At 39.7% G+C, this 24,064-nt stretch overlaps 1 protein-coding gene across 1 annotated transcript in view; it reads right to left on the bottom strand.

The window, feature by feature from the left end:
• Positions 1-24,064, bottom strand: part of LOC121520599 (contactin-associated protein-like 4) — a 222,844-nt gene that overhangs the window by 129,526 nt on the left and 69,254 nt on the right. Inside the window, exons 3-5 of the mRNA XM_041804138.1 lie at positions 23,498-23,691; positions 12,801-12,948; positions 3,530-3,733 (exon numbers count right to left, since the gene is read on the bottom strand). Coding sequence (XP_041660072.1) covers positions 3,530-3,733; positions 12,801-12,948; positions 23,498-23,691 — 546 coding nt within the window. The remainder of the gene's footprint in view (positions 1-3,529; positions 3,734-12,800; positions 12,949-23,497; positions 23,692-24,064) is intronic.

The raw sequence follows: 24,064 nt of genomic DNA, 5'->3' as shown, positions 1-24,064 counted from the left end.
TAATGTGCAAAAATAAAACAACAGGGGATCTGTGGAGACAAACAACACTAATTAGATCAGAAAATTAAGTGATAAAGGAATGAAACAAAAAGGAAGAAAGGGCTTAGAATAAAAGAAGAAGAGGAAGATAGCCTGTTTGTTGCTCTCAGTCGAAATGTGCGGCAGCAGAAGCAGGGCTCCTGTTATTCTCCCCTCCATCATTTCAATGGATGGTTTTAATTTCCTCTCTCTGAGCTGCAGTCTCTCTTTACAGTGACACAAACTTTCTTTATTATGACACAGTCCTTAAGTTAGAGCAGCCATTACATAAGACGGCATGGATTGTGTTGGAGTTGGAAAAGTCTTCACTTCAATCACAGGTAATTTAGGTGGAGCAGTGGAACGGTTTCTCTTGAATGTGACATAATCCTTCTTGATGAGGAGACACTTTTTCAGAGTAATTCACTTGATTTTGTGGCACAAAGGTTCATTGGATAGCTTGGTCTTGTGTAAAGGGGGATGCACAGATTGTTTTCAGGCACTGAGAGTTTAAGCGGCTGCGGTCATTAAAAACTCCTTTCAACATGGGATTATCTTCGGCAATGTACTACTCAAGGTAGGGTGGTAATATGTTAATAGGGCATCCCAGGGTATACATATAGCCTCAGTGATGGTAGGAAAAACACTTAGAAGAGGAAGAAACGCAGAGCTTTAGGATTCTGCGATTAGGATAAAAAGACAGAGGAGGTTTTAGAGGTGTGATATGGAGAGAAGCCAAAGAAATACAGCAATAAATGGAGGAAGTGTTTCAGTGTCCAGATGGGGTTCCTGAGGAGAGGTGAGCCATATGGTGATGATTCAGCACGGCAGCCTGACAACCTCTGGTGTAGCCCTGTTCACACACTTGTTCATTTAGACACATACACAGTACTGTGCAGACTGTGAGCCATGTATCAGTCGTGCAGAGTCCAGCCCTAACACATGCTACAGTAAGCGGGACTATCTATCATGGCTGTGAGCAGACAGCAGAGCGTGAGATAAGATTTAAACAAATCAGACGGCAGTGTGCTCGTCTTCTGTTTCCTCCCAACCACAACCAATCTGAACTTTTCTCTGAGGGGTTTGTTTCGTCCTTTGTCTTCTACAGAAGGTTTTTTTTATTGCACAGAGATTCATCAACCCTACAAAAACAAGTACTGTATGAAATCTGGTACATAAGCCACAGTCTGTTTTTAATTTCTCCCAAGGGGGAGAAGGTTTAAATCCTTCTCCTACTTTAGATTTAAAATTCTCTCGGCAAAGTCAACAGCTTAAAGTTTCTGTGTAGCTGTGTGGCTCTGTTCTTGCCACCTGTTTAAGTCGTATGGATCTGTGCATCTACCAGCTGGAATATGGTAGTTGAGCTCTGAGCTTGCAGTGATGAGACAGAGCCAGTGAATGCAAATTGCTTTTCCAGCCTCCACTTGTCACATATTGTCCTTACTTAGGAGTATTATCTGTCAAACCAGATTTATTTACTTAATGGTGTACTTCACATGTTCATTAAATACACAGTTGTGAGCTAAAGTGAGGGCAAAGCAGGTAAAAACGGGGCCAATACCTGCTGGTTTGGTTCATGCCGTTATGTATTCCAGCATTTTCTGAGTAGTGAAGCTAACAACCAGTAGGGATACTTTTTCAGCCGTGTAAAGTCTTGTGCAGTGTGTGACAGTGGTAGCTAACCCGACATGCCAGATAGATTTGTTTCACATGTCCATCAGGAAAACCTCCCATAGACTGTGTTTGGGAAAGGGCAGAGCCTGTGAAAAAAACTCGGAGGGTGATTGGATGAACTTTCTGTCTATCACATCTTTACGGGCCAATCAGAGCAACAAAACAGGTGACATCGTAGCCGCTACCAAGGAGTAAACTCCAGAAAGAAGTGCATAACCTGAACCATGGTGACTGTAGATCTTTTGTCGTTTTGAAAAGAAAACAGCTCAATGCTGTTTGTTCTTCTGTTAATGAAGAAATGTCATCAAGTTCTGATAAAACTGACACTTTAGCAGCATTCACGCTAATCTCTTTTGCCATAATTGCACCAGCCTCTTGTTGCTGCTTGCTCACGTCACGACTACGCCGCACCTGAAAGTACTGCCTCCATCGCTGATCGGTCCTGTCACTTTCTAACCGGGCCCAAACTGTTCAGACTGGAGCTTTGCAAGATGGATTCGCCAGTGAGAAACACAGAAACGGCAAATCCATCTGCTTTGCAAGGTTAAGTGGTAGCTGCACACACTTGTGGTAATGACATCGCATGTCTCAACACTTCATACCCGTTTTTAAGTCGTCCTGGTGTGTAAGCCACAGCCATCCTTTTAGGTGAAAAAAGGGATCAAAAGTGCAGGTTATACACCAGATTTCACAGTGAACATCTCCTTGATGACTGAAAGGGTTGAACACAGAAATCTGTCTGAAGCAACGTTAGCACAGGCAGGACAGGGTTTGAAGATGTACTGGACACAGTTGTTCTGTACCGGGCCCAGACATGATTACCACCCCCACCTCCCCTAACCTCTGCTGGTCTGCCTTCACTCTGATAACTTAGCACTAGGCCTGAGTGTATTTGTGAATATTCATAGTCTGAATCAGGCCATGGTGATAAGCGTGCATTGGTTTGCAGGAGGAAGAGGAAACAATGGCAACCACTTAGGTCGACATTTATTTATGCTCAACTCAGACAATCGTGTCCATAATTAAAGCTACTTTGCATGCTATTATAATTTAAAAGACACCAAAAACAAACCTACTTCCTTCCTACTTCCACAGCTACCTTGCAGCTCAGAGAACATGAGCTGTGCTGCATGGAGATTACAGTTTTGAATAGACAGGAGACATTCTAGCTCTACTCATTGATGAGTAACCAGTACTTGGGCATGCTGTAGTTGTATTTGCATTTTCCACTCATGGTGCCAGAGTGCACATGAAGTAGTGCTGCACAATTTGATGATAAAATGCAATAGCAATTATATTGAACAAAATCACAACTTGCACTTGTGATTGCTAAATGATAAATGATATGAGTCTACTTGCTCAAATACTAATTCAAATATAAAGTGGCATAAAAAATACAAAACCTGAAGTTTTTTACAGAACTGCTTTCGAAGTAAGTCATTTTTAAAAAATTAGTTTTTCTTTTTCAAAATAAAGGTAATTCTACATTGTGTAATTGTGGCTCTATCATAAACTTAAAGGCCTTTCTGTAGGAAGTAAAACTTAATACAAAATATTTGCAGCCTGTTATGAGATCATGTATTTTCACACACTGACATTGCAATAGTGATTCGATTAATAGTGCACAATAACATGATTTTTGCAAAAGACCGCCTCTTTAAGTGGACTCAGGCAGACTTTGGGGTCACATTACCTCGGCTCCAGGCCCAGGTCCCTGATAGACAACCACCCTACAGTTCGACTGTTTCTCATCTCTTTTTTCTGTACAGCATCAGTATGTATGTGATGTTAGTATATATAAGCTTCAGCGTATTTGTATGTATCAGGTGTGCTCTACCTGTTCTGAGCAGCAGCAGCTTTCCTCTCTCTAACTCCAGACTGAGGCCGAGTCCTCCTTCTCCCTCCAGGTGCAGCAGCGACCCAGAATTCCTCAGGGTTTTAAATTTGAGAGACACGGCATCTCTGGGCGTCTGCCTCAGCCCCAGGCTCAACCTGAACACCAGACTGCTGCTGGCACCGTCCAGACTCACAACATCAGAGGCTGAAAGATGAAACAAGAGACCAGTGAGTCCCAACACCATGAACAGAAACATTAAAACAAAGAAATCAGAAAATTAAACAAAGAACAAAGCTTCATTAACAGGGAACATTTGTCTTTACCATCTGTGGGCTCTACTATTGTTAATTTGACATTTTTCTTCCACTGTGTAGGACTGTCCTGCTGTCTTCAGAGGATTTCCAAACATGAAAATGTGCCACAGTTGCTGTGAATATTTTCTTAAGTACTAATAAGGTTTCCAAGGTCCTTTCATAATCTACTGCTACAAACCAAACACAACAAAATCAACTAGAACTGGGCGTAAATTCTGCCTTTTGCTGTGAAATTGCAGTTGCATCCAACACTGTCAAAAGTACATGGATTGTGCCAGTTTGGAATCAGCCATTGGGTTGTTGACAGCTGCTCTAAACCCTTGAGTTTGGGCATTTTGTCTATCACTGGCTTGATTTTTCTTCTAACAAGCCAAAAACAACCATATTTAGTAAAGAGGGTTGAGCTGGAAAGGGGACTGGGGAAAGATAGACAAGTTATCGGTTTAAGTTGTGCCAGCTTGGTTAGCAGAGAGCATCTGTAATTCACTACGGACTGTCATGACAATTTTGGCAGGTAAAAAAAAATCCTCTCGAATCAGAAATTAGCACCAGCAAGAGGTGTAAGGACAGAGGTCCCAGTTTGGTTCAGTTTTGCAATAGAGAGGGCAAAAAGCAACAAAAAGTCCTGGTTGCATATTTCTAGGCTTGAACATTAAGGAGAAAAAAAGAAAAACAAAATGATACAAGTAAAAAGAGACAGAAAAAAATACGGGAAAAATAAAATTTATACACCCTGGAGCAATGTATTATAATTATGAATTATAAAATGTCCTATCATGTATTTGTTAAGGGACTTGAGGGGGTTTTCATGCTAAATCACCAGCTATGAACTGCAGAAAAGAGACAAGAGCACTTTTAACATTCAACTGAATCTGGGCTCCTCTGCTACCACATATCTGCACACAGCATTTAAACTATATTAGCATTGATAATGTCTTCAGCTCTTCCAGAGGGTGAAAGATAACCCTGATGCTCGATCAGAAACCATCTGACAAATCTCAGCATCCAATCCCCAAATCTTACCATCAAGAGTATTTATGCCTTGAGTTTTTCTCCACTATTGACGTTGGGTTTCTCCTTAAGTTGTCTTTGGTTGTGACAAGGATGGTCGACCACTGAGATAATACTGAATAAGGTTTAAGAAACCTCAGCACTGGGAGAGTCACGGCAAGATACGCAAGCCGTACACCAGAGGACTTTACTTAAACTCTCAAAAGAATAAAAAGACTGACATCTGAGACCCTCTCACATCTAAAGGCAATTTGTCGGCAAACCGTTGAGTTTTTAGTCTCAGACTGAGATTTTGCAAAGACTGTGGGTCACTAACTACAAGACTAGGTTCCTCCTTTTCAGATTATTTCCTGTCATGCATTTTGTGGAAATTAACAAGTAAATCTTTGAGCAAGGAACAAGATGTAGAAGGAGATGGAGAGCGCATTTGACTTAATATCTCTTATAATCCTGTGTTTAAATCATTCACACTGAAATGAAAGAAAAGTTCAACACTGAAGCAACTTTGCAAGTTACTGCAACAACCGAGGAACTATCCTGGAAACACTTCAGAATAAAAGTACAGAATGAAAATGCAAGTCGTCTCATCACTGAAACAAACTGATCAGACTTTTAATTTGAAAATCCCAGTGGTGGTTTACCGTAACTGTTATGTCAGCCTGGAATGAATTGACAGACAAAGTACACAAACACACAGGTGCAGAGATCTGACTGCAGCTCTGAGCAGAAACATTTTCAATTTCTTGAGATCTGAGCCGACATTCAGCAGCTCTAGAATGATCTACGCTCACGCTCATGTTTTGTTGCATGAAGTGAATTAATGTGTCCATGCACAACACCGGCCCCCATTAGTTGTGGACAATGGTCATGTCACTGAGAAACACAATTTGCATACAGCCAGACTTAAGACCTTTGACAGTATCAAACACATTTGATATTGTGGTAATGCCAAGACCGAAGAAAGACCACCTTAAAATGAACGACTGAGACAACAGGAGTGAGCTGTGACTTTAGCAAGACTCCCATGATTTTACTCCAACTTTGGAATTTTGTCTGTGACCCTGAAATCAGAGGAAAAGTCGTTAGGTGTAAGACCGCCTTTAGTGGTTCCCAAAGTGGGTCGTAAACCTTCCCAAGGGGAAAGAGGCGTCGGGACAGAGGAGGGCACGGCCTGTCACCTCAGATTCAACGATGAGGTTGCAGCTCTAGTCCAAGACTTTTTCTTCATTTTGGATTGGAGTGGAAAAGGAGGACCCACTGCTAGGCAGGAGAGCCCGGGCCATGCTTCTCTCTTTTAGGACACCCTACTTGTGTGACACAGATTTTTCTCCTGTAGCCTCAATGAAGCCAAAATACAACTCAAAGCTGGACATTGAAAATGACATGAGAGTGACAGTGACAGTTTTAGTCTTAAAGACGTTCATTAAAATTTTTACTTTCTGTAGTGTAAAACTCTGTTGAAGGTGATGTTTGTTGTTATTTCTACAAAATTCTGAGATTTTATGTTGTAGTGAACTCTAAAAACAAAGGTATTCGTCCACAAAAATCCTGAATGACAGTGTGTTTTCAGCTGATTTTTAACCATTGTGTCTCGTCGGGACATTTTGTCTTAAAAAGCTTGTAAAACATCGACCCTGTGGTGCACAGTCAAGCTCTCTACATCTTTTTTTTTGGGACTACCCAGGTTTTAAGCAGATGTGCTGCTGCAATGTCACTTGAATTTTTAAAAAGTTCTGGGACAATAAAGACAAGTTTTTCAGCACAAACTTGTTCACCAACCTCTTTGAGATCAAAGAATTAAAAAAAATCATCATTCTGGGACAAAAAGTCTTCAAAATATTCACATTTTTAACAAAAAAAGTCCTTGCACTTTTAGGAATTTGAATGTTTTTTAAATGCAATGACTCTGAGGGACATGTTACTGCCTCTCTGTGTCTCTTTCTCTCTATTGTGAACCATTCAGGCTCTCATCCCGTTTCAAAATCTGTGCACATGTGCTGTTTGGCAAAGCATGGCTAACTGGCTAACTGCAGGATCAATCAAAAAATGGATTATGATTGGATAAAAGACGTCCAGTATTGGAGTTACTGGTGTGGATTTAATATTTAACGACCCTGGAAAGTCAGACAAGTTCCAGGCTTGCAAGAAAACATTCTGTAAGAGCTACAAAGGCGTGGATGGCATCATTAGTACGGTACAACAGAGGGTTTCCAGAGGAAAAAAACAGTAGGTGGAGACGATTTAAGGTTGAAAAGTTTTTAAACTTTTTTAACTTGTGTTCAGTGTGGGGCAGGGGGCCTGAAAATATTTTCTTCTGTCAAAGGGAGCCCAACAGAGACAGTTTGGGAACCACTGCTGTAAGTAAACTCGTGCTGCCCAGCAAATGAAAGGAACTAAAGAAGGCTTCTAACCTGACAGGCCAGATAGACCATTTCACATATCCATGGCATGGGATATATGTCACCTTTATGTGGGCAACAGCACAAACCAGTGTTTAGGAAGGGTAGAACCTTTCACCAAAACAAAATTCTGACTTCTGTCTCATACATGAAAGGCCAATTAGAGCAGAAAAAACACAATTTAGCAGCTGTGTGCAACCCCAGGGAGGTTTGCAGCCAGGCGTTATAATTGTTCACTATCAGTGGAGCCAGTAAGTGAATCAAACATGCTAATGCTAATCTCTCCAACAATGACCACAGTTTAAATGTTCACAGTACCGCCAAATCACACCCAAAGCTATTGCCTTTTCCTCCTCAAATGATGCTGATTGCTCGGTCATCCTCTAATTTGAAAATGGCATATTGGCTTGAAACTTTACGAGTTGAATCCATCTAATATAGCAGATCCACTGACTTCGCAAAGTTTGAAGGCTTCAAGAAGAGCCATAACTTTCTGATCTTACTTGACTTTTAGCTGCAATTGGCTACATTTTCTACCTCTAGTTGTTTTCCAACCACATGACATTTCAACATCGTGTAGAAACTCAAAAATCTGTCCATAGAAACCAGTGGACTTGTCCCCTGGTGGCTTTTTCTAAGAAAACAACTACTTCTTCATCTTTTGTGCAGGATAGTTTTGGCAAAGCAAAGAAAAAGTCTAAATATGATTTCACTTTATCAATTTCTATCAATAAATTTCCCCTCAGTCTTCCTTGCTTTCTGAATTTTCAGCCGAGGTGAGTCGAGGTTAAGCAAAGAGTGGTCTTTGATTGTTTCGCAGGCTGTGAAAAACGATCTCCCAAAACTGAATTGTCAAAAAAGCCCATCAGCTGAGTTCAGCATCTACTTCCTTTTCAGCCTACTTTCTCTCAGTGAGTATTTTTTAATGAACTTGGCACGTCTTTGACTCTGTAATGCCAGGGCTCAGACAAAAGCACAACCACTGGGTTTGCAGTAATGCTCTTATTGGATTGTACAGTATATTTCCTGCTGATTACAGTGCAGAAAGATAACTCCAGGGTCATCCTCTTCCTTTAAGGATCTATACAGCAGCTCAATGCACCCATTAAGTCCAACATTATTATGCTTTATCACAGTACAAGTATCTCTTTAAGAGTGACAACAACAGATTGGTGCTTATTTATGTATCATTATTGATGTGGCTCATAACAAGGGTGAAACAGCATGCCCTACAGCCTCTCTTATAATAGGAAAACATTCTGTGACAGGTACAAGCAATGGGTGTGTTTTTACTTTCCCATCAGTTCTGCAGCTGACAGGTTATTAAGCTCCAAGAGTTTTAATTCCTTATAGAGAAGTGGAATAATGCTTTAGACAAGACATTTCTCATATTTCCCCTGATGAATAAATACATTTGTAAACTTTTATCTTCTCAATGTATCACATAAGGACTTACAATTTCATTGATTTTTGCACAATCAAGTTCTTCTTTTTTTTTGCTAAAATGGCAATAGTGAGAGTGGTGCAGCAAAACCAGAACATACATTACAACATACATACATAAAACAATGCACTCTATATTGCCAAAAGTACTCACTCACCCATCCAAATAATTGAAATCAGGTGTTCCAATCACTTCCATGTCCACAGGTGTATAAAATCAAGCACCTAGGCATGCAAACTGTTTCTACAGACATTTGTGAAAGAATGGCTCGCTCTCAGGAGCTCAGTGAATTTCAGCGTGGTACTGTGATAGGATGCCACCTGTGCAGCGAGTCCAGTTGTGAAATTTCCTCGCTCCTAAATATTCCACAGTCAACTGTCAGTGGTATTATAACAAACCAACTTTCTGCAGAGTCAATCGCTACAGACCTTAGCTCAAGAACAGTGTGTAGAGAGCTTCATGGAATGGGTTTCCATGGCACTGCATGCAGCAGCTGCATCCAAGTCATACATCACCAAGTGCAATGCAAAGCGTCAGATGCAGTGGAGTAAAGCACGCCACCACTGGACTCTAGAGCAGTGGAGATGCCTTCTCTGGAGTGATGAATCGCGATTCTCCATCTGGCAATCTGATGGACGAGTCTGGGTTTGGCAGTTGCCAGGAGAACGGTACTTGTCTGACTGCATTGTGCCAAGTGTAAAGTTTGGTGGAGGGGGATTATGGTGTGGGCTTGTTTTTCAGGAGCTGGACTTGGCCCCTTAGTTCCAGTGAAAGGAACTGTGAATGCTTCAGCATACCAAGAGATTTTGGACAATTCCATGCTCCAACTTTGTGGGAACAGTTTGGGGATGCCCCCTTCCTGTTCCATTCTGTGCTGCTAGAGGTGTCTGCATGAACAAGCTTGCAGGTGTCACTCCATTAGGGAGAACATACACAGACTGGAAATGCAGCATGCGCATGTAGCAGAGGCAGTGAAAGAGTAGATGGGAGAGTGAACACAGCAGCAGGAGCACCAATCAGAGAAACGGATAAACCAAGTCTACAATTACCACATCTTATGAAGGGTTAATGTCACTGCACAGAGACAAACATGTCAGTCAGACTGGTTTAGATAAAGTCTGTTTCAGACTTCAAACCTAACTGAAATATTATCAGAGTGTCAGTTCAATCAGCTAAAAATATTTGGTGACAACCTTTCTGGTAACACTTTCTATGCCCCCCTCTCTATAATGCAATATAACTTATTGTAAGTATACTTATGGTTATACAGCATTATAGTCAGTTTTAACACATTAAAAACAGTCATGATTATTTATAATGCCTTATAACAGGCATCACAACTACTTATAATGCCAGTGTCTATAATGACTTATAATGTGTTATAGTGCATGTAGTTGTAAGTCATAATGGACACTGGTATCATAATAAGCTATGCTTACTGTTATAAGGCATTATAAATACTCATGAAGGCTTCTAACTATGGTTATGAAGCATTATATGTGCGTTGTAACACATTACAGGTTTCCAGAGAAGAGACTGAAAGGAACTAATCCATTAGTGCTGAACTTTTAAACATTACAATGATTTTTCTCCACAGTGCATAAAAAGTATTTAAATATTTTATCAATGCATTTTAAATCAATTAAGCATTAATAGTAGATTAAAACACATTTTTACATATTCACCACTTTTTACAGTTTGAATAAATCAGTCCAAAATTTTGAGTTTTTGTTCACTACAACTTCTCATACTATAAAGATTAAAACTGACTAAATGTGACTGAAACTAATCAATATTTTAATTTAAAGATTAAGCCTAAATCAAATACACCTGCAAAAATGATGGCTGGCTTCAGCAGGTGACCATGTATACTGGTGACTTCGCATCACTTCATAAATATTCATAACTGATATTAATATTCATGCTACAGTACCAGTATGGTACCCTGTTTCTTTATATCTTTGCATTATCTATTAATCTTGCTCCTCCATATTGCAAATATAACATCCCATTCTTATTGGACCATTTTGCACTACACAGTGTTCAGATCATATCACTGCTCTATATATTATTTGCTGCTAATCAGTGGACCATGTCACTTTGCACAACATGGGTCACTTTAATTGCTATTGACTGCACAAAATGTGCAAAATATTTATTATTTTATCTAGTATTTATTTATGTTTCTTATTCTTATTCAATTCTACTGTGTTTACCATTTTTCTCTTTTGCTGTGTTACTGTGATGCCAGAAGATCCTCTCTGGAGATCAATAAAGTTTTATCTTATCTTATCTTATCTTATCTTATCTTATCTTATAGGCAGTCGGAAATCTTTAGCTAATGTAAAGTGGTTCCAGATTACCGAGTTATCAAAGACAAAAACAATAAAAAGAAGAAAAAAAGCCTTTTTCACTCAAGTGACCACCATCTAGTGCCAAAGTATTCCTACACTTCATTCTCAGGCCTCTACAATAATCTCTCATCGCTCTTTTGTTTACCGTTTTTCCGGATTATTTTCCACCACATTAAGGGTCCACTTTGAGTTGTTCCTGTAGGGATTTCACTGATCTAGTGTAAATACCTGCTACTGCTCTTTTTTCAGTATGAAATCGACTTTTAATGACAGCCAAGTGCTGTGCACTTTTCCATTTTACTGCATCAATGGCAGGCTAATACCATGATCCATTTTTCACACAGTGGTAAAGCGTTTGATACCAACGGCTTTATTTCAGCTCTCCTGAGCATTTATTACATTTGTTTCCCAGTGAGGATACTGCTGTGCATGCTGCATTAGTTTAACAACAGAAAACACAGCTGATAAACATTTTACACAACTCTCTGCTGTTTCCTTAAATAACCTTTCCGAACAGGCTATTTATGAAAATCCATTAATGTGGTTCATCATCAGTCTCCTCTCATGGGAAAGACATGCAAGCAGAGATTTAAAGGACACACAATGGTTTTAATTGTAAATCATCCTTTAGCATTAGTGCAGGGAGATAGAAGGGCTCTAGAGCAGTGGCTTTAGATAGATGTCAGGCAAAAACTCAGTCAAATTATGTTTGGATATTAATATTTACTCTTTGATAAATGTCTCTGTGCATGTATGTAAATGTGTGGTCTGTTTGTTATTTTAATGAACATGCTGTGCTTTAATGAAGGACAAAATAGGGAATAAAGAATGAAAGCAGGAGAGAAATCAGGGCAGACACAGCAGGGAGTTAATGCTGACATGACAAAATATTTAAAAACACCTGCTCTGCAATTTCTGTTCAGAATTTCACACTCCTGCACAACAGCACAGCCTCTCACTTTAGAAACACATCTATATTATATTACAGTATGTCATCTTTCATCATGTTGGTTAAAAATCTATATTTTCTTTTGTCCTTCACTTCATATTTTTCTGTTTTCTCTTATTTACCACTGAACCAGTGGTTCCTAAGCAGTCTGCTGCTGTACACTGTTGTGCTTTGAGGTACTGTAACTTGGTGTTCTTTAAGGTTTTGTTAATGCTGCAGTGAAACATCAACTAACGACACTAAAACACATGTTAAAGAGGCTGATTTGCATGCATATGAACATTGTATGCCTCCAGATTTTGTCTTGATCTTAGTTGTGCCTTGGGCAAGAAAAAAAAGTTTAAAAACCACTGCAATAGACAAACTGTATAAAACTGATTCTGTTTCTTCACTGAGTCCTGATTTACATAAAGGGAGCAGATTTAATGAAGATAATGTCATAATCAGTCTTTGATACAAACAAAGCTCATGAAATTAGATGCAGCAGGTAGAACAAACTGTTCTTTTATCTGTGAGTAAGCACAAAAACTAATTAACTATGATTTTCAATGATTGTTTCAATACAAATTCAACCTCATGTGTACTGGTTGTTGAGATGCTGATTCCACAGTAACTTGTAGTGATTTGCATTTTAAATTCTACAAGAAAACTTAATTTCCTGAGAGGACAGTAAACCAACTCAGCCCCTCAGTTGTGTTTTATCTAAATGACCTCATTTAGATAAAACCAGTGCAGTGATATTTCAGTTTGATGACACCTCTAAAGACTCCAGTCAGACCGATAAAGACAAAAACACTCACTGTAAGGACATCCGTAGGCCTCCAGCCGCAGCCCGATCCTCCCGCTGGGGTTCCAGTCCAGAGGGATGAGGCGGAGGAAGCGAGCAATCACCGCCTGCTGCAGTTTGTACTGAACCACGCTGTCGGCATTACTGTTACCTGGAAAATACTGGAAACACACACACACAATAAGGACATTTATATACATATAATAGTTAGGTATCAATCTCATACACAGAGATGGAAGTAACTAATTACATAAACTCAAATCACTGTAACAGAGTGGTTTTGTTGGGTACTTTTTCTTTTTTAAGTACCTTTTGAAATCAGTAATTTTACATCTACTTAGGGTAGTTTTAACCAGAGTAACTGTACTTTTACTTGAGTCCAATACTCATAAAAGAGAATGATTCCACAACACATCCCAAAACAGCTGTTTTATTTTATCATGAAGGTGTGACTCTACCTGGAAAACCTGGTTGATCCATTCTCTCATGTTATGATTACAAACAAGGATTAATTTTAGCAAATAACGGCACTTTTATTTGAGTACAGTAGTCGTACATTTTTTTCACACCTACACTTTACATAAAAAACCATGCTGGCTAATTTAAGCCCAACACTTAACTTACTTGTAAATCTAAATGTATGACAGTGTATCAGGTGGGACAGGTCTATCATTAATGTTCCTTGGAAAAACTCAAAAGTATTGTGTTCTTAGTCTTAAATTTAAAAGACAAGGTTGAACTATCCACGCCAAACTCTTTGGAAATCAAAATCAGAAATCTCATTCAGTGTTTATTGCATAGTAAAGATACCTGGGCCCTACAGCTCCCTTCTAAAGGCAACAATATGCTGTGTTTTGTGCACACTGCAAGTGTTCCTTTTCAGTAACCGACCGTAGAAACTTTGGCATACAAAGCTGTGTTAAAACTGGCAAACACAAATAATTGTTACAGGATGGACGTAGCACTGTTCTGAACTACTTCAGAAATGGAAACACTGGTGAAAATCAACTTAATAGACCAAATATATTCCTGCATCACTGTAATCTATGAGTTTTGATTCGTTTATTGCATTTTTTTAAATAAAGTTTTGGGTTATTGTTCATCTATTAAGGCACCTTATTAGATAAATAACCCATAACTTTATTTGAAAAACACATTAAACAAATCAAAACTCAAGGCAAATAATTTCACATCTGATTAAAGACAAATCATAACAGCATTTAGTCGACAAGTCTAAGACTGAGCACTTTTTTAAACAGCATCTCAGTGGCAGTCGGTAAACTCTATCACCTTAATATTAGGTCCTCTTTGTGGGTTAATGTCCAAATTTCTGAGCTCCAAGCTTTAGTGTTAGGTGAGTTTAACCTGACACAGCCTATTCACAGTTTCTCCTTTTGTATTGTATTGAAGAAAAGTGCTAAAATGTTTGTACAAGATGCTATCGGAGCTACCAGTTAAAGGTTGTTTACACTTGGTTGCAGGGAGAGTTACCTTAACTAACGCTACTGTTGCTGCTAGTGGCAGGCAGCTGTGTTACAGTTTAAAATGGAGAAACTGGACAGGATTAAGGGCCAGAAGTGAAAATTTATAAACAATTAAAAACTAGATAAAAATGGCTGTTCTTGCAGAAAAAGAGGTGCATGGAAAACACTGCTGAAAAAATTATAAAAGTATAAATGATAGCCAAAATTGGCATGAACGTTGTTTACTTTGATAGTTCCATGATATCAATAATTCTAATCATTCCTAAATAGCTGAAGGGTTTGTCTGCATTTTAAAGCAAGAATAAAGTCTGTACATGGGAGAAAACCAAAGTTATAAGCCTTAAAATTCAAAAGGTTAAAGAGGATTTGAAGAGTTTTCCCTTTAAAAATTACGTTAAAAAGTTCTGAGAAAAAGCAGAATAGTTGAAAAAGTATAAATACAAAAAAGTATTGAATATAGCTGAAACAAGCAGAAAAAGCTTAAGAGTGTAATAGTAGAATAGTTAAAATAACATTAGATTAACCACAGTTATAAATAACTGAAGACAGTGCATTTTGAGGAATTTTCCCATGTGTTCGACATTGTTTAAATAAAGTTAAATAATTCCAAAAGTATAAAAGTTAGAAATGTGAAACGTCATAGCAACTGAACCTGAGAGAAGCTGAAATCAACAAAGTTTGAATGATGTCAATACGATAAAATATGAAGGAATAGTTAGTCAGTATATGGAAGAATAAAAATAGCCGACGCGAAGACAATGGCTGACTCAGCATCCTCTCTAATTAGTTAACTGACTGACTAATTCTGGGGCTCATCAATGAGGGTTATTATGTTTTTACCATTTAGCTGAAAGATCACATACTAGCTAAGTAAGAATATGATTTTACATCACATTAAAACTGTTATTTTGCCTTAATAAACTAGAACATTATTCTAAGAAAAGGCCAGCTACAATCAAAATCATAAATCAAAAATCCCCCAGAATAAATATTTAAAAATCTAAAATCAAAGTGCCCAAAAAACTCAATCTGGTCTATTCCAGTGTTGTTGATCTCATTAATTCGAAGGATAAAAACTCACCCTTAAAGCAAAAATAATCAAAATAGACTGAAATAAAATGACAAGGCAAGCATTTATCTCAGACTGAGTCTTCAGTAAAGGGAGCAAAACTGAAAAATGTGGACAAAGTTGAATCTAAAATATTCCTGGTCCTTCTCCCTTTGTGTTAAACATTAATCTTACTCTATTATTTAACTCTAAGATGAATCAGAAATTAAAGCATTTCAGAACAGGTGTAACTGAAGGCAATCGAGCTAATGTGCTGCATTAGAGCCACACTATATTTCTGCTGTACAGGGAGCAGAGCATGCTGGGTACTCTTAGCTGCGTCTGATGAACAGATGGAGAATGAAAGCAGCTCTAACAGAAGGCACCAGAAACTTTGTCAGAACGGATTAATACACATTAACCTGCTTTATACTAGAGTCTTATTTCTGCAGAATTTGGACCACGAACATAAAACTGATCGTCTCTGTCGTCCTGATAAATCGCTTTCTTCATCCTTCTCTCTCTCTTCCATCCCTCCATCTGGCCATCCATCCTAATTACATCCCTGCCTTGAAGCTGACATGCAGGTTAACAGGCTCTCCCTCTGCTGAATGAAAGCTTAGACACGTAATTAACACATTAATTCCTCTGTGATCGTGAGAGTGGAGTCAGATCCCCTCATATGATGATGACGCACCGCTCATTGCCCTAAAATAAACTTGAAAAGTTGTTCAATGTCAATCACAGGGATTTAACTTTCTGCTCCTGAAACGTTTGAGAAGGTAGATCAAACTGGAGACAGCTCTTCTCACATATTTCTGCTTTATTCACAACATTTCAGATATTTTAGGAAAAGAAGAAACAATATTTTGGCATCCATACTGTCACTTCCTGGTGATGGGTACAGTTAGCAAACTCTCTCCCATACACAGATTCACATCATGACCTTTCATCTTGACAGTTCCTTTCCTTCTGCATCTACTTTTCTCTTCTTCTTGATCTCAGTCTCTTCTTCATTTGCCTCAATGCTTCTGCATTTCCAACTTCTCTTTTCCTGTATATCTTTTTCTGCATCTAGCTCTTCTACCTGTCTGCATCTTTCTCCTTCTGCATCTCCCTTTTTTCTGTATTCCCTCTTTCCTTTTCTGCATCTTCCTTTTCCTTCTTCCTGCATCACCCTCCTCTTTTTCTGCACCCCCTTTTCTTTCTCTCTCTCTTTTGCTCTCCTGTCCTCCTGCATTTACTTCCCTCCTTTTTCTGCATTTCATGTTCTCTTCTTTCTACATTGCCTTATCTCTTTTTCCTTCCTCCATGTCCTTCTTCTTTTTCAGTGTCCCTCAATATCTTTACCTCCCTCTACCTCCCTGTTTTTCTGCATTTCCCTTTTCTCTCTTTCCTCATCTACCTTTCTCTTTTTCATCTCAGTCTCCTTTTAACATTTGTCCACTCTCTTTCCTCCTGCATCTCCCTCTTCTTCCTGCATCTCCCTCTCTCTCGCTGTTTCTGTATTTGCCTCCATTCCTTTATATCCTAACACGGCCTCGGCAGATGAGTGCTCAACATGAGTCTGATTCTGCTCAAAGTGATGCCTGTTTAAAGGAAGTCACTGTTACATGTTGCATATTGCTGAGCCCACTGTGAATAATGTTGGCTCTATGTCTTTGACTAATATATCAAAGAGTACGGCCTAGAGCTACCCTCTTTGTAAAGTATTTTACACTAACTTTTGCTGTATAAATACACTAATTGAAGTGGCAGCCAGATGCAAAATTTTAGATTTATTTACTTCAGCATTAAAATAACATGCAGACACAGGCAATCAATATCGGTGTAAAGATAAACTGATATGGATCGGTTCTTAACAAGCGTCTGAGTGCATCGGTCTGCAGAGCCCTGGATCGGTAAAAATGAAGCATGAATCTGTCTTTGGACCAGTTTTAATGTTAGAGATCTGTTCACTGAGCCTCTGCAGCTTCTTGTTATAGCTTGTTCCACCGTGCTCTGGCTCAGTGTCTCTTATCTTGCGTGATGTGTTTCATCGGTCATTGCCGAAACTGCTTTCAGTTTTAGTTCCCCACCTCAGAAATCAAGTCACATGGACTTAATATAAAGACAGGACAACTTTTAAAATGAAACCCGTCTGTATGCTTTAGAGTAGTGGTTCTCAGATGGTGTGGCAGGGCACACTAGTGTGCCTTGAGGCAAGTCTAGGTGTGCCTTGGTAACTTGTTCAACCATACGTTATTACTACGACTTTATGGCAAGAACTGTAATCAGGCCTGTCCACAGATCTGCCTGGAAAAACCCCAGAGAATGGGCCCTCCCCAGTTGTGATTTATTGATGATATCAGTGTATATGAGTTGGATCAGTAGCATAGGTGCTAGCATCCTGGCTAATAGTTACCTCATTTAGAGCTGAAAAGCATGGCAAGCTAATTTCTGGTCAATTGGATTGGTTCTTTTGACAGCTTAAACCACTTGGCTGATTTTTTTGCATGTTTGCCACTGCTTTTTATCACTTTTGACCCATTTTTTGCCACTTTTTTGGAACTTTTGCCACATTTAGCCAATTTTTGCAACCTTTTCGCCACTTTTTGCTCATGTTTGGCCATTTTTTACTCCTTCTTAATCACTTTTAACTCCTTTTCACCACTTCAATGCAACTTTAACCCTTTTTGCCACTTTTCTGCCACTTGTGATCTATTTTGCCACCTTTTTGACACTTTCAACCCATTTATGCCACCTTTTAGTCAATTTTCACCCACTTTTGCCTTTGTTTAACCACTTTTTTGCCCAGTTTTTCCCTTTGTTATCACTTCAACTCATTTTTACCACTTATTTACAACATTAAACCCTTTAAAGCCACTTGTAGCCCATTATTGCCATTATTTTGACACTTTCAACATGTTTTTACAAATTTTAACCCATTGTTTGGCCACAATTTTTTTTTTTTTTACCAATTTTCTGCCATTTCTGACCTTTTTTTGCCATTTCTTGCCCAATTTTGCCATCTTCATGACCCCCCAGTTGGCTGGGCCCCAGAAAGTTCTCCCCTTTATCTCCCCTTTTAGGCCGACTGTAACATTATTTAAAAAGTCTATTCCATATCAGTTCAAATATGGTGTGCCTTGAGATTATGGCTTATCCTTAGGTGTGCCTTGGGCAAATAAAATTTGAAAACCACTGCTTTAGAGAAAAGCCATTAAGGACAACAGCAGCTCATGAATCTTACCTGTTGAGACGGTGGAGCTAAAGTTTAGCTAAGGCCCCGTTCACACAGAGACGAATTCAGGATTATACGCAAAAGTCTTTTGTTGTATCGGCATTTCATCCACACGGAAACAGCGTTTTAGGAGGCTGTAAACACTCCTTTATGAAACCGGGTCCCAGAGTGAACAAATCTGCAAACGCTTACGGTTTCGTCTCCGTGTGGACAGCTAACTGCATCTTCCTTGAAATGATTACATCGCAGAGAGAGTAACCTGCATGTGCATATCAAACCAAAACAACAATAGTGGATTACGGGGTTGCGCTCTTACTGCAGAAGCTACTGAGCTTCGTATGGCTTTTACAGCAAAATCTGATGCTCCTTTACCACCACTGAGAACAGCAGACACCAGATGAGCTTAAATCCAGAAGGGCAACTGCAAGAAAGTTTGTGTTCATTTTCTATAAGCTTCTTCTCTCTTTTAGTGCATTTTCATGGCAGCAAGACAGCGCCACATACAGGCTTGGCATATATACTCCAGCGTTTCCAGTCATTTTTAGTGGTTCGGTGCTTATGCAGACATTGACCTCTAGTCTAAAGCATCTGTTGTGAAAGCATACAAAACCTCAACTTCTTTGCCCTGATGGCCGCTTTATCACCACCTATGTGTAACAGGTAAATATCAGCTAATAGAGCTGTTTTTTTCCTGACATGTGATTTAACTAAAGTTGAACCTGGCAGTTATTTCCAATGATCTCCTTCTTTTGGTTCAAAATATTTTCAGAAAAATTACAAGGAGGTTGTAAAGTACATTATGTACACTGCTGCAGGCTTCAATGTCAAATTCAGTCAGTTGACACTTTCCTTCTCTTTTATGAAAGTGTAAAAGTGTGCTGTAAAAGCTGTGTGATAGATAACTATTGAGGATCAAGAAGAAAAGTATTTAGTGAATTCTAACCTCACATCAATGAGCCAACCAGCAGAGAATCCAAACCAACAATAACACTGAGTGAAGCAAAGAATTTCATTTACTTTTGTATAAAAATAAAGTCTTAAAGACGACCCTTTGACTCAGGGAGTGAAAGAGACACAGTGAGAGGGATTAAATGTGAAAGTGAAGGACAGGGGAGAGGAAAAGAACCAAAAACTAAAGAGAAAAAGCACAGTGGAGATATAGAAAAGAGAGTAAAAAAGGAAATGACAGAAGGACAAAATGAAAGGGAAGGAAAATGACATGGTGGGAGTAAGAGGCCGATAAGCAGAAAATGAGAAGAGGAAATGAAAGGAGAGAGGAAACTGGAGAAGAACAGGAAAAATAAAAAAAAAGGTTCCACTCGTGTCCTCATCCTCGGCCCTCCAGGCCAGGAGGAAACAAAGCGATAAAGAGGAGAGAGACAATAAAGAAAAGATGGATTGCTATATTTTCAAGCACCCAAAGGCCACAGAGGAAAAAGGGAAAGACAAAAAGAGAAAACAGCATATTTCCTCTTTGGTCTTCAGGCCTTTAAGCCACAATCAGAGGCCCAGAACTAGACCGTGATCTCGCACCATTAAGTTCCTCTTCTGAAAGACTCGAAAGCCCAGACTGACTTGTAAAAGAAGTGGAGACACTGAAATGTGACTGGGGTTGTGTTTAGAGTGTCAGATCAACATGTTTTTAAGCTGTGGGAAGATCCTCAACGCTCAGACTAACTGGATTCCCTCCACACCAGGAAATTGCCTCGGCTCGATTCCTAATCAAGAGCTGCTCTCTGAGCTGCTTCAAAATTTATATTTTTACTCTGGATAAATGTCAGAGCAAGAAGGAGGAAAATATCAGTCTCTCCATATTTGTTATGCCATTTACCTCCAATAACACTTACCAGGACAGAAACGCCAACAGGTTTTCAAACTGGCTCTCTGCAGACATGGATTCATCACTGTGCCTGCTTTCTACACAAACAGCTTCAAAACTGTTCAGTATTCTAGCAGCTCTACACAGAATCATGTAGCATCACCACTGTGGGACAAAAACAAGCCCAACACGACACTTGTGGGTCGAGGAAAACGCTGAAGGCGAGTGTTGTGTCTACCATGAGGAGAGGTGAAGGCTCACTGAGTTTTTCATTAATCAGCCCTACAGAGACCAGCAGAGCTTTTCAGACTGGATGTTTATGTTGTTTCATGTTTCTGCCATTGTTGATGATCAATGATAAAAAAAGGAATGAATTTACCATGAGTTTGAGAAACACTATTACCAAGGCTGATTTAAAGGCATTGGGGTTTGGATTTCTTTTTGTTGACCAGGGTTTTAGGAGTGACTGTGTCCAGGCCTTCCCACAGAGTTGGCCAGGCCCCTGAAAAACCCAGAGAATGGACCTTTACTACTTACAATTTATTGATTATGTCAACGCATGTGAGCTGTAGCAGTAACACTGGGTCTAGCATGTTTCCTGGCAAACAGTTACCTCAATCACCATTTTCCCACCCACTTTGGCCCCTCTTTTGCCACTTTTAAACCATTTTTGCCACATTTAACCAATTTTTCCCCTTTTCATGGCCATATTTTGCTCATTGTTGCCACTTTTTTGCCATATTTTGGCCGTTTTGCAAACCATTTATACAACATCTGAGGTTCACTGGTGAGATTCATTGATGGGGGATAAATCTCTGCAATGAGAGGTTCAATGCAGACATGCACCCCACAGCAGAGTGCCTGATCTGGAGCCGGATAAGCTCATAGAGTTCATAGCCCTTCTCCTGCAGAATAAAGCCCTGACCTTCGACCTCGGTACCCTTATGTGCATGATTTTGTTGCCCTTTAGCACTGCTCCTCAACCAAACAAGCTGACCTCTCCTGTCATAGGACAGCTTGTGTATGGATTAGGATCAGATGTAACCAGGCACGCCAGATGGATTTGTTTCACACATTCATCTTGAAAACCTCCCATAGACGGCGTTTGGGAAAGGACAGGGCCTTTGAAAGAAAACTTGGAGGGTGATTGGATAAACATTCTGCCTGTCACATCTTTACGGGCCAATCAGAGCAACAAAACACGTGACGTAGCCGTTGCCGAGGTTCGCCACTAGGGAGGAATAAACTCCATAGAAAGCTGCATAACGCGAGCCATGGCGACTGTAGACATGTCAGTACACAACTTTTCTTGTTTTTGAAAAGAACACAACACAAGGCTTTTTGTTCTTCTTTTAACAAAGCAATGTCGTCAAGTTGACCCTGCTTGCATACGTCATGACTCTGCCGCGCCCGAAAGTACTGCCCCTCGATGCTGATTGGTCCTGTCACTTTCTAATCAGGCCCAAACGCTTCAGACGGGAGCTTTGCAAGATGGATTTGCCAGTAAGAAACACGGAAACGGGCGTATCCATCTGCTTTGCGAGGTTAGATCAGATGTTCAGCAATAAAGAATGTTTTTACCATGACGTGAGGAATCTTAGGTCCTTTTCACACCTGATAGTCTGGGGGACTCGGTTCAGTTTGGAACTCCAACTGCAACACTGCTGCACTTCCTATGATCTGGTTTGCATTTACATTGCTCTTGCACAAACAAAACAAACCGTAAGTTTGTGGCTCTGCTGTCCCAAACAAAACCAGTGAGGAGGAAGATGAGACGCAGAAGAAGACGAAATCAGATCTATCTCCTTCTGCTGGTCTTCTTCTCCATAAACAATGAAACAACACCAAATTTATGCTGTCTTGGAATTTCTGCTCTTGTTTGTGGGCATTATGAGCAGACAGAAAAGCAGCGAGCTGTCCAGCATGTCGCTCTTTACATGAGACGAATGAATAGGTACCGAAAAAAAAGTCGAGCCAACATCTGAGCGAGAGACTGTTGCTATGGCTACACAGACGCCGAGCGAGGTACTGACATGTTTTTGAGTGTATTTACTCCCATATATAAATCGTTCATTTGAAAGCGAACCCTGGTGTTGTTTATTTCGGACCAGATTCTGCTTGTTCAGTCCACACCAGAGTTCTCATGAGCTTTCACACCTCTCCAAACAAACCGGACTATCTGGGAAAACAGACCAGAGTTTGTTTAAAGCGCACCAAACAAAGTTTAGTAACCAGTAAAAACAATTTATTGTAATTTCACAGGAAATCTGAGAAGGTAGAAGATTTGCTAATAAACCAAGAAAAAGAAGGAGGAGTCAACTATGACAACACTGTGGTTAACATTTTTTGTGCTTTGTAGACATTGGCATCCATCTAGTAGGCTACTGCAGATGTTTTAACCATTTTTAAGGCACCAGAAACAACCTTCTTCATCTCAGAGGATGAAACTGACCCACTGTTAATGAATTCAGTGGTTTCTGAAGAGAGATGAAACATGTAGAATTGACTCTACCACCCTGAACTTGGGCACAGATGTCTTCACATCTCCCAAAGACCTTGAGTTCTTGAGTTCACATTATTGTGCCCAAGACCACCTCTTTAAGTGGACTTACTGATCATAGTAAATGGACTTTGGGCTCAATTGTACTCTAATCCAGTCCTAGGTCCCTGTTATGGAACAGTCCTCTGAGACAATGATCAAATGTATTGAATCCAGTTCTTTAGTTTTATTCTGACCATAATATAGATACTTTAAGATGCCAAAGAGAGAGAAAGACAGAGACTATCAGATGTATAAAATCATGTCGTCTACTGCCTCCCTGTTCGTGATCAGAAGCTGCAAAGACCTGCACAGTCAGCAAAACTTCAGCATCGGTTCATACATTAAAGATGAAGAGATAATCTCATGATGTCTGAGTTTATCTGAACAGGAAAGGATGGAGCAGCTCCACAGCACATCACTTTATATAAATGACACAAAGCAATGACGTTTATTGATCACTGAGGAATAAACACATGACTGTAAACAAATACAGACTCATAAAAATGAACTGTAGATTGAAGTTAGGTAGCTATATGGAGTATGATAGAGATTACCGTCCTACTGATGTGATGTGGATGAAGAGAGTCCACTCACCCCGATGCTGTCCTCCTGTCTGTACTGTTTCCAGTTGTGTCCCGTGTCGCTGAACATCAGGAGGTACGACGACAGCCAATCAGAGCTGCCGTAGCGTCCCTGAGTGGCCACAGCAGTGATCTTTGTGCGCTCGCCCAGGTCGACCTCCAACCACTGATAACGGTCTGAGGTGAGAGGAGACCAGCCTCCAGCTCCTGCAGAGGGAAGACATAAAACACATCATTTCCTTATGGTTCCTTTTATTCTGAAAAGAAGAGATACACTTGGATGGAAATTAAATGTGACTGGCATTGTTGGATCTTTTAAGACTCTGTAAGTGAAGAAATGTACTGATCCACAGACATTTTTAGACCCATTTTGACAATGCTGTCAAACAGCCTGAGTATTGTGAACTTCCATCTAAAGCTGGCCTAACTAAACTGTTTGTTGAGTCATTTAAGATAACTAGGTATCATAACCAGGATGTGATATTTGCACGTCTGAGTTCTTTCATTTGGAAAACCACTAGCTCCAAACAAGTTTCCAAGAAATGATGAACAAATCGAATAAAACCACCGCTTTAGGGTT

This window comes from Cheilinus undulatus, linkage group 13 (assembly GCF_018320785.1).
Source record: "Cheilinus undulatus linkage group 13, ASM1832078v1, whole genome shotgun sequence".
NCBI classification, from domain to species: Eukaryota; Metazoa; Chordata; class Actinopteri; order Labriformes; family Labridae; genus Cheilinus; species Cheilinus undulatus.
The sequence above is the reverse complement of the archived record's forward strand: the minus strand, read 5'-3'. Positions and strand labels throughout refer to the sequence as shown.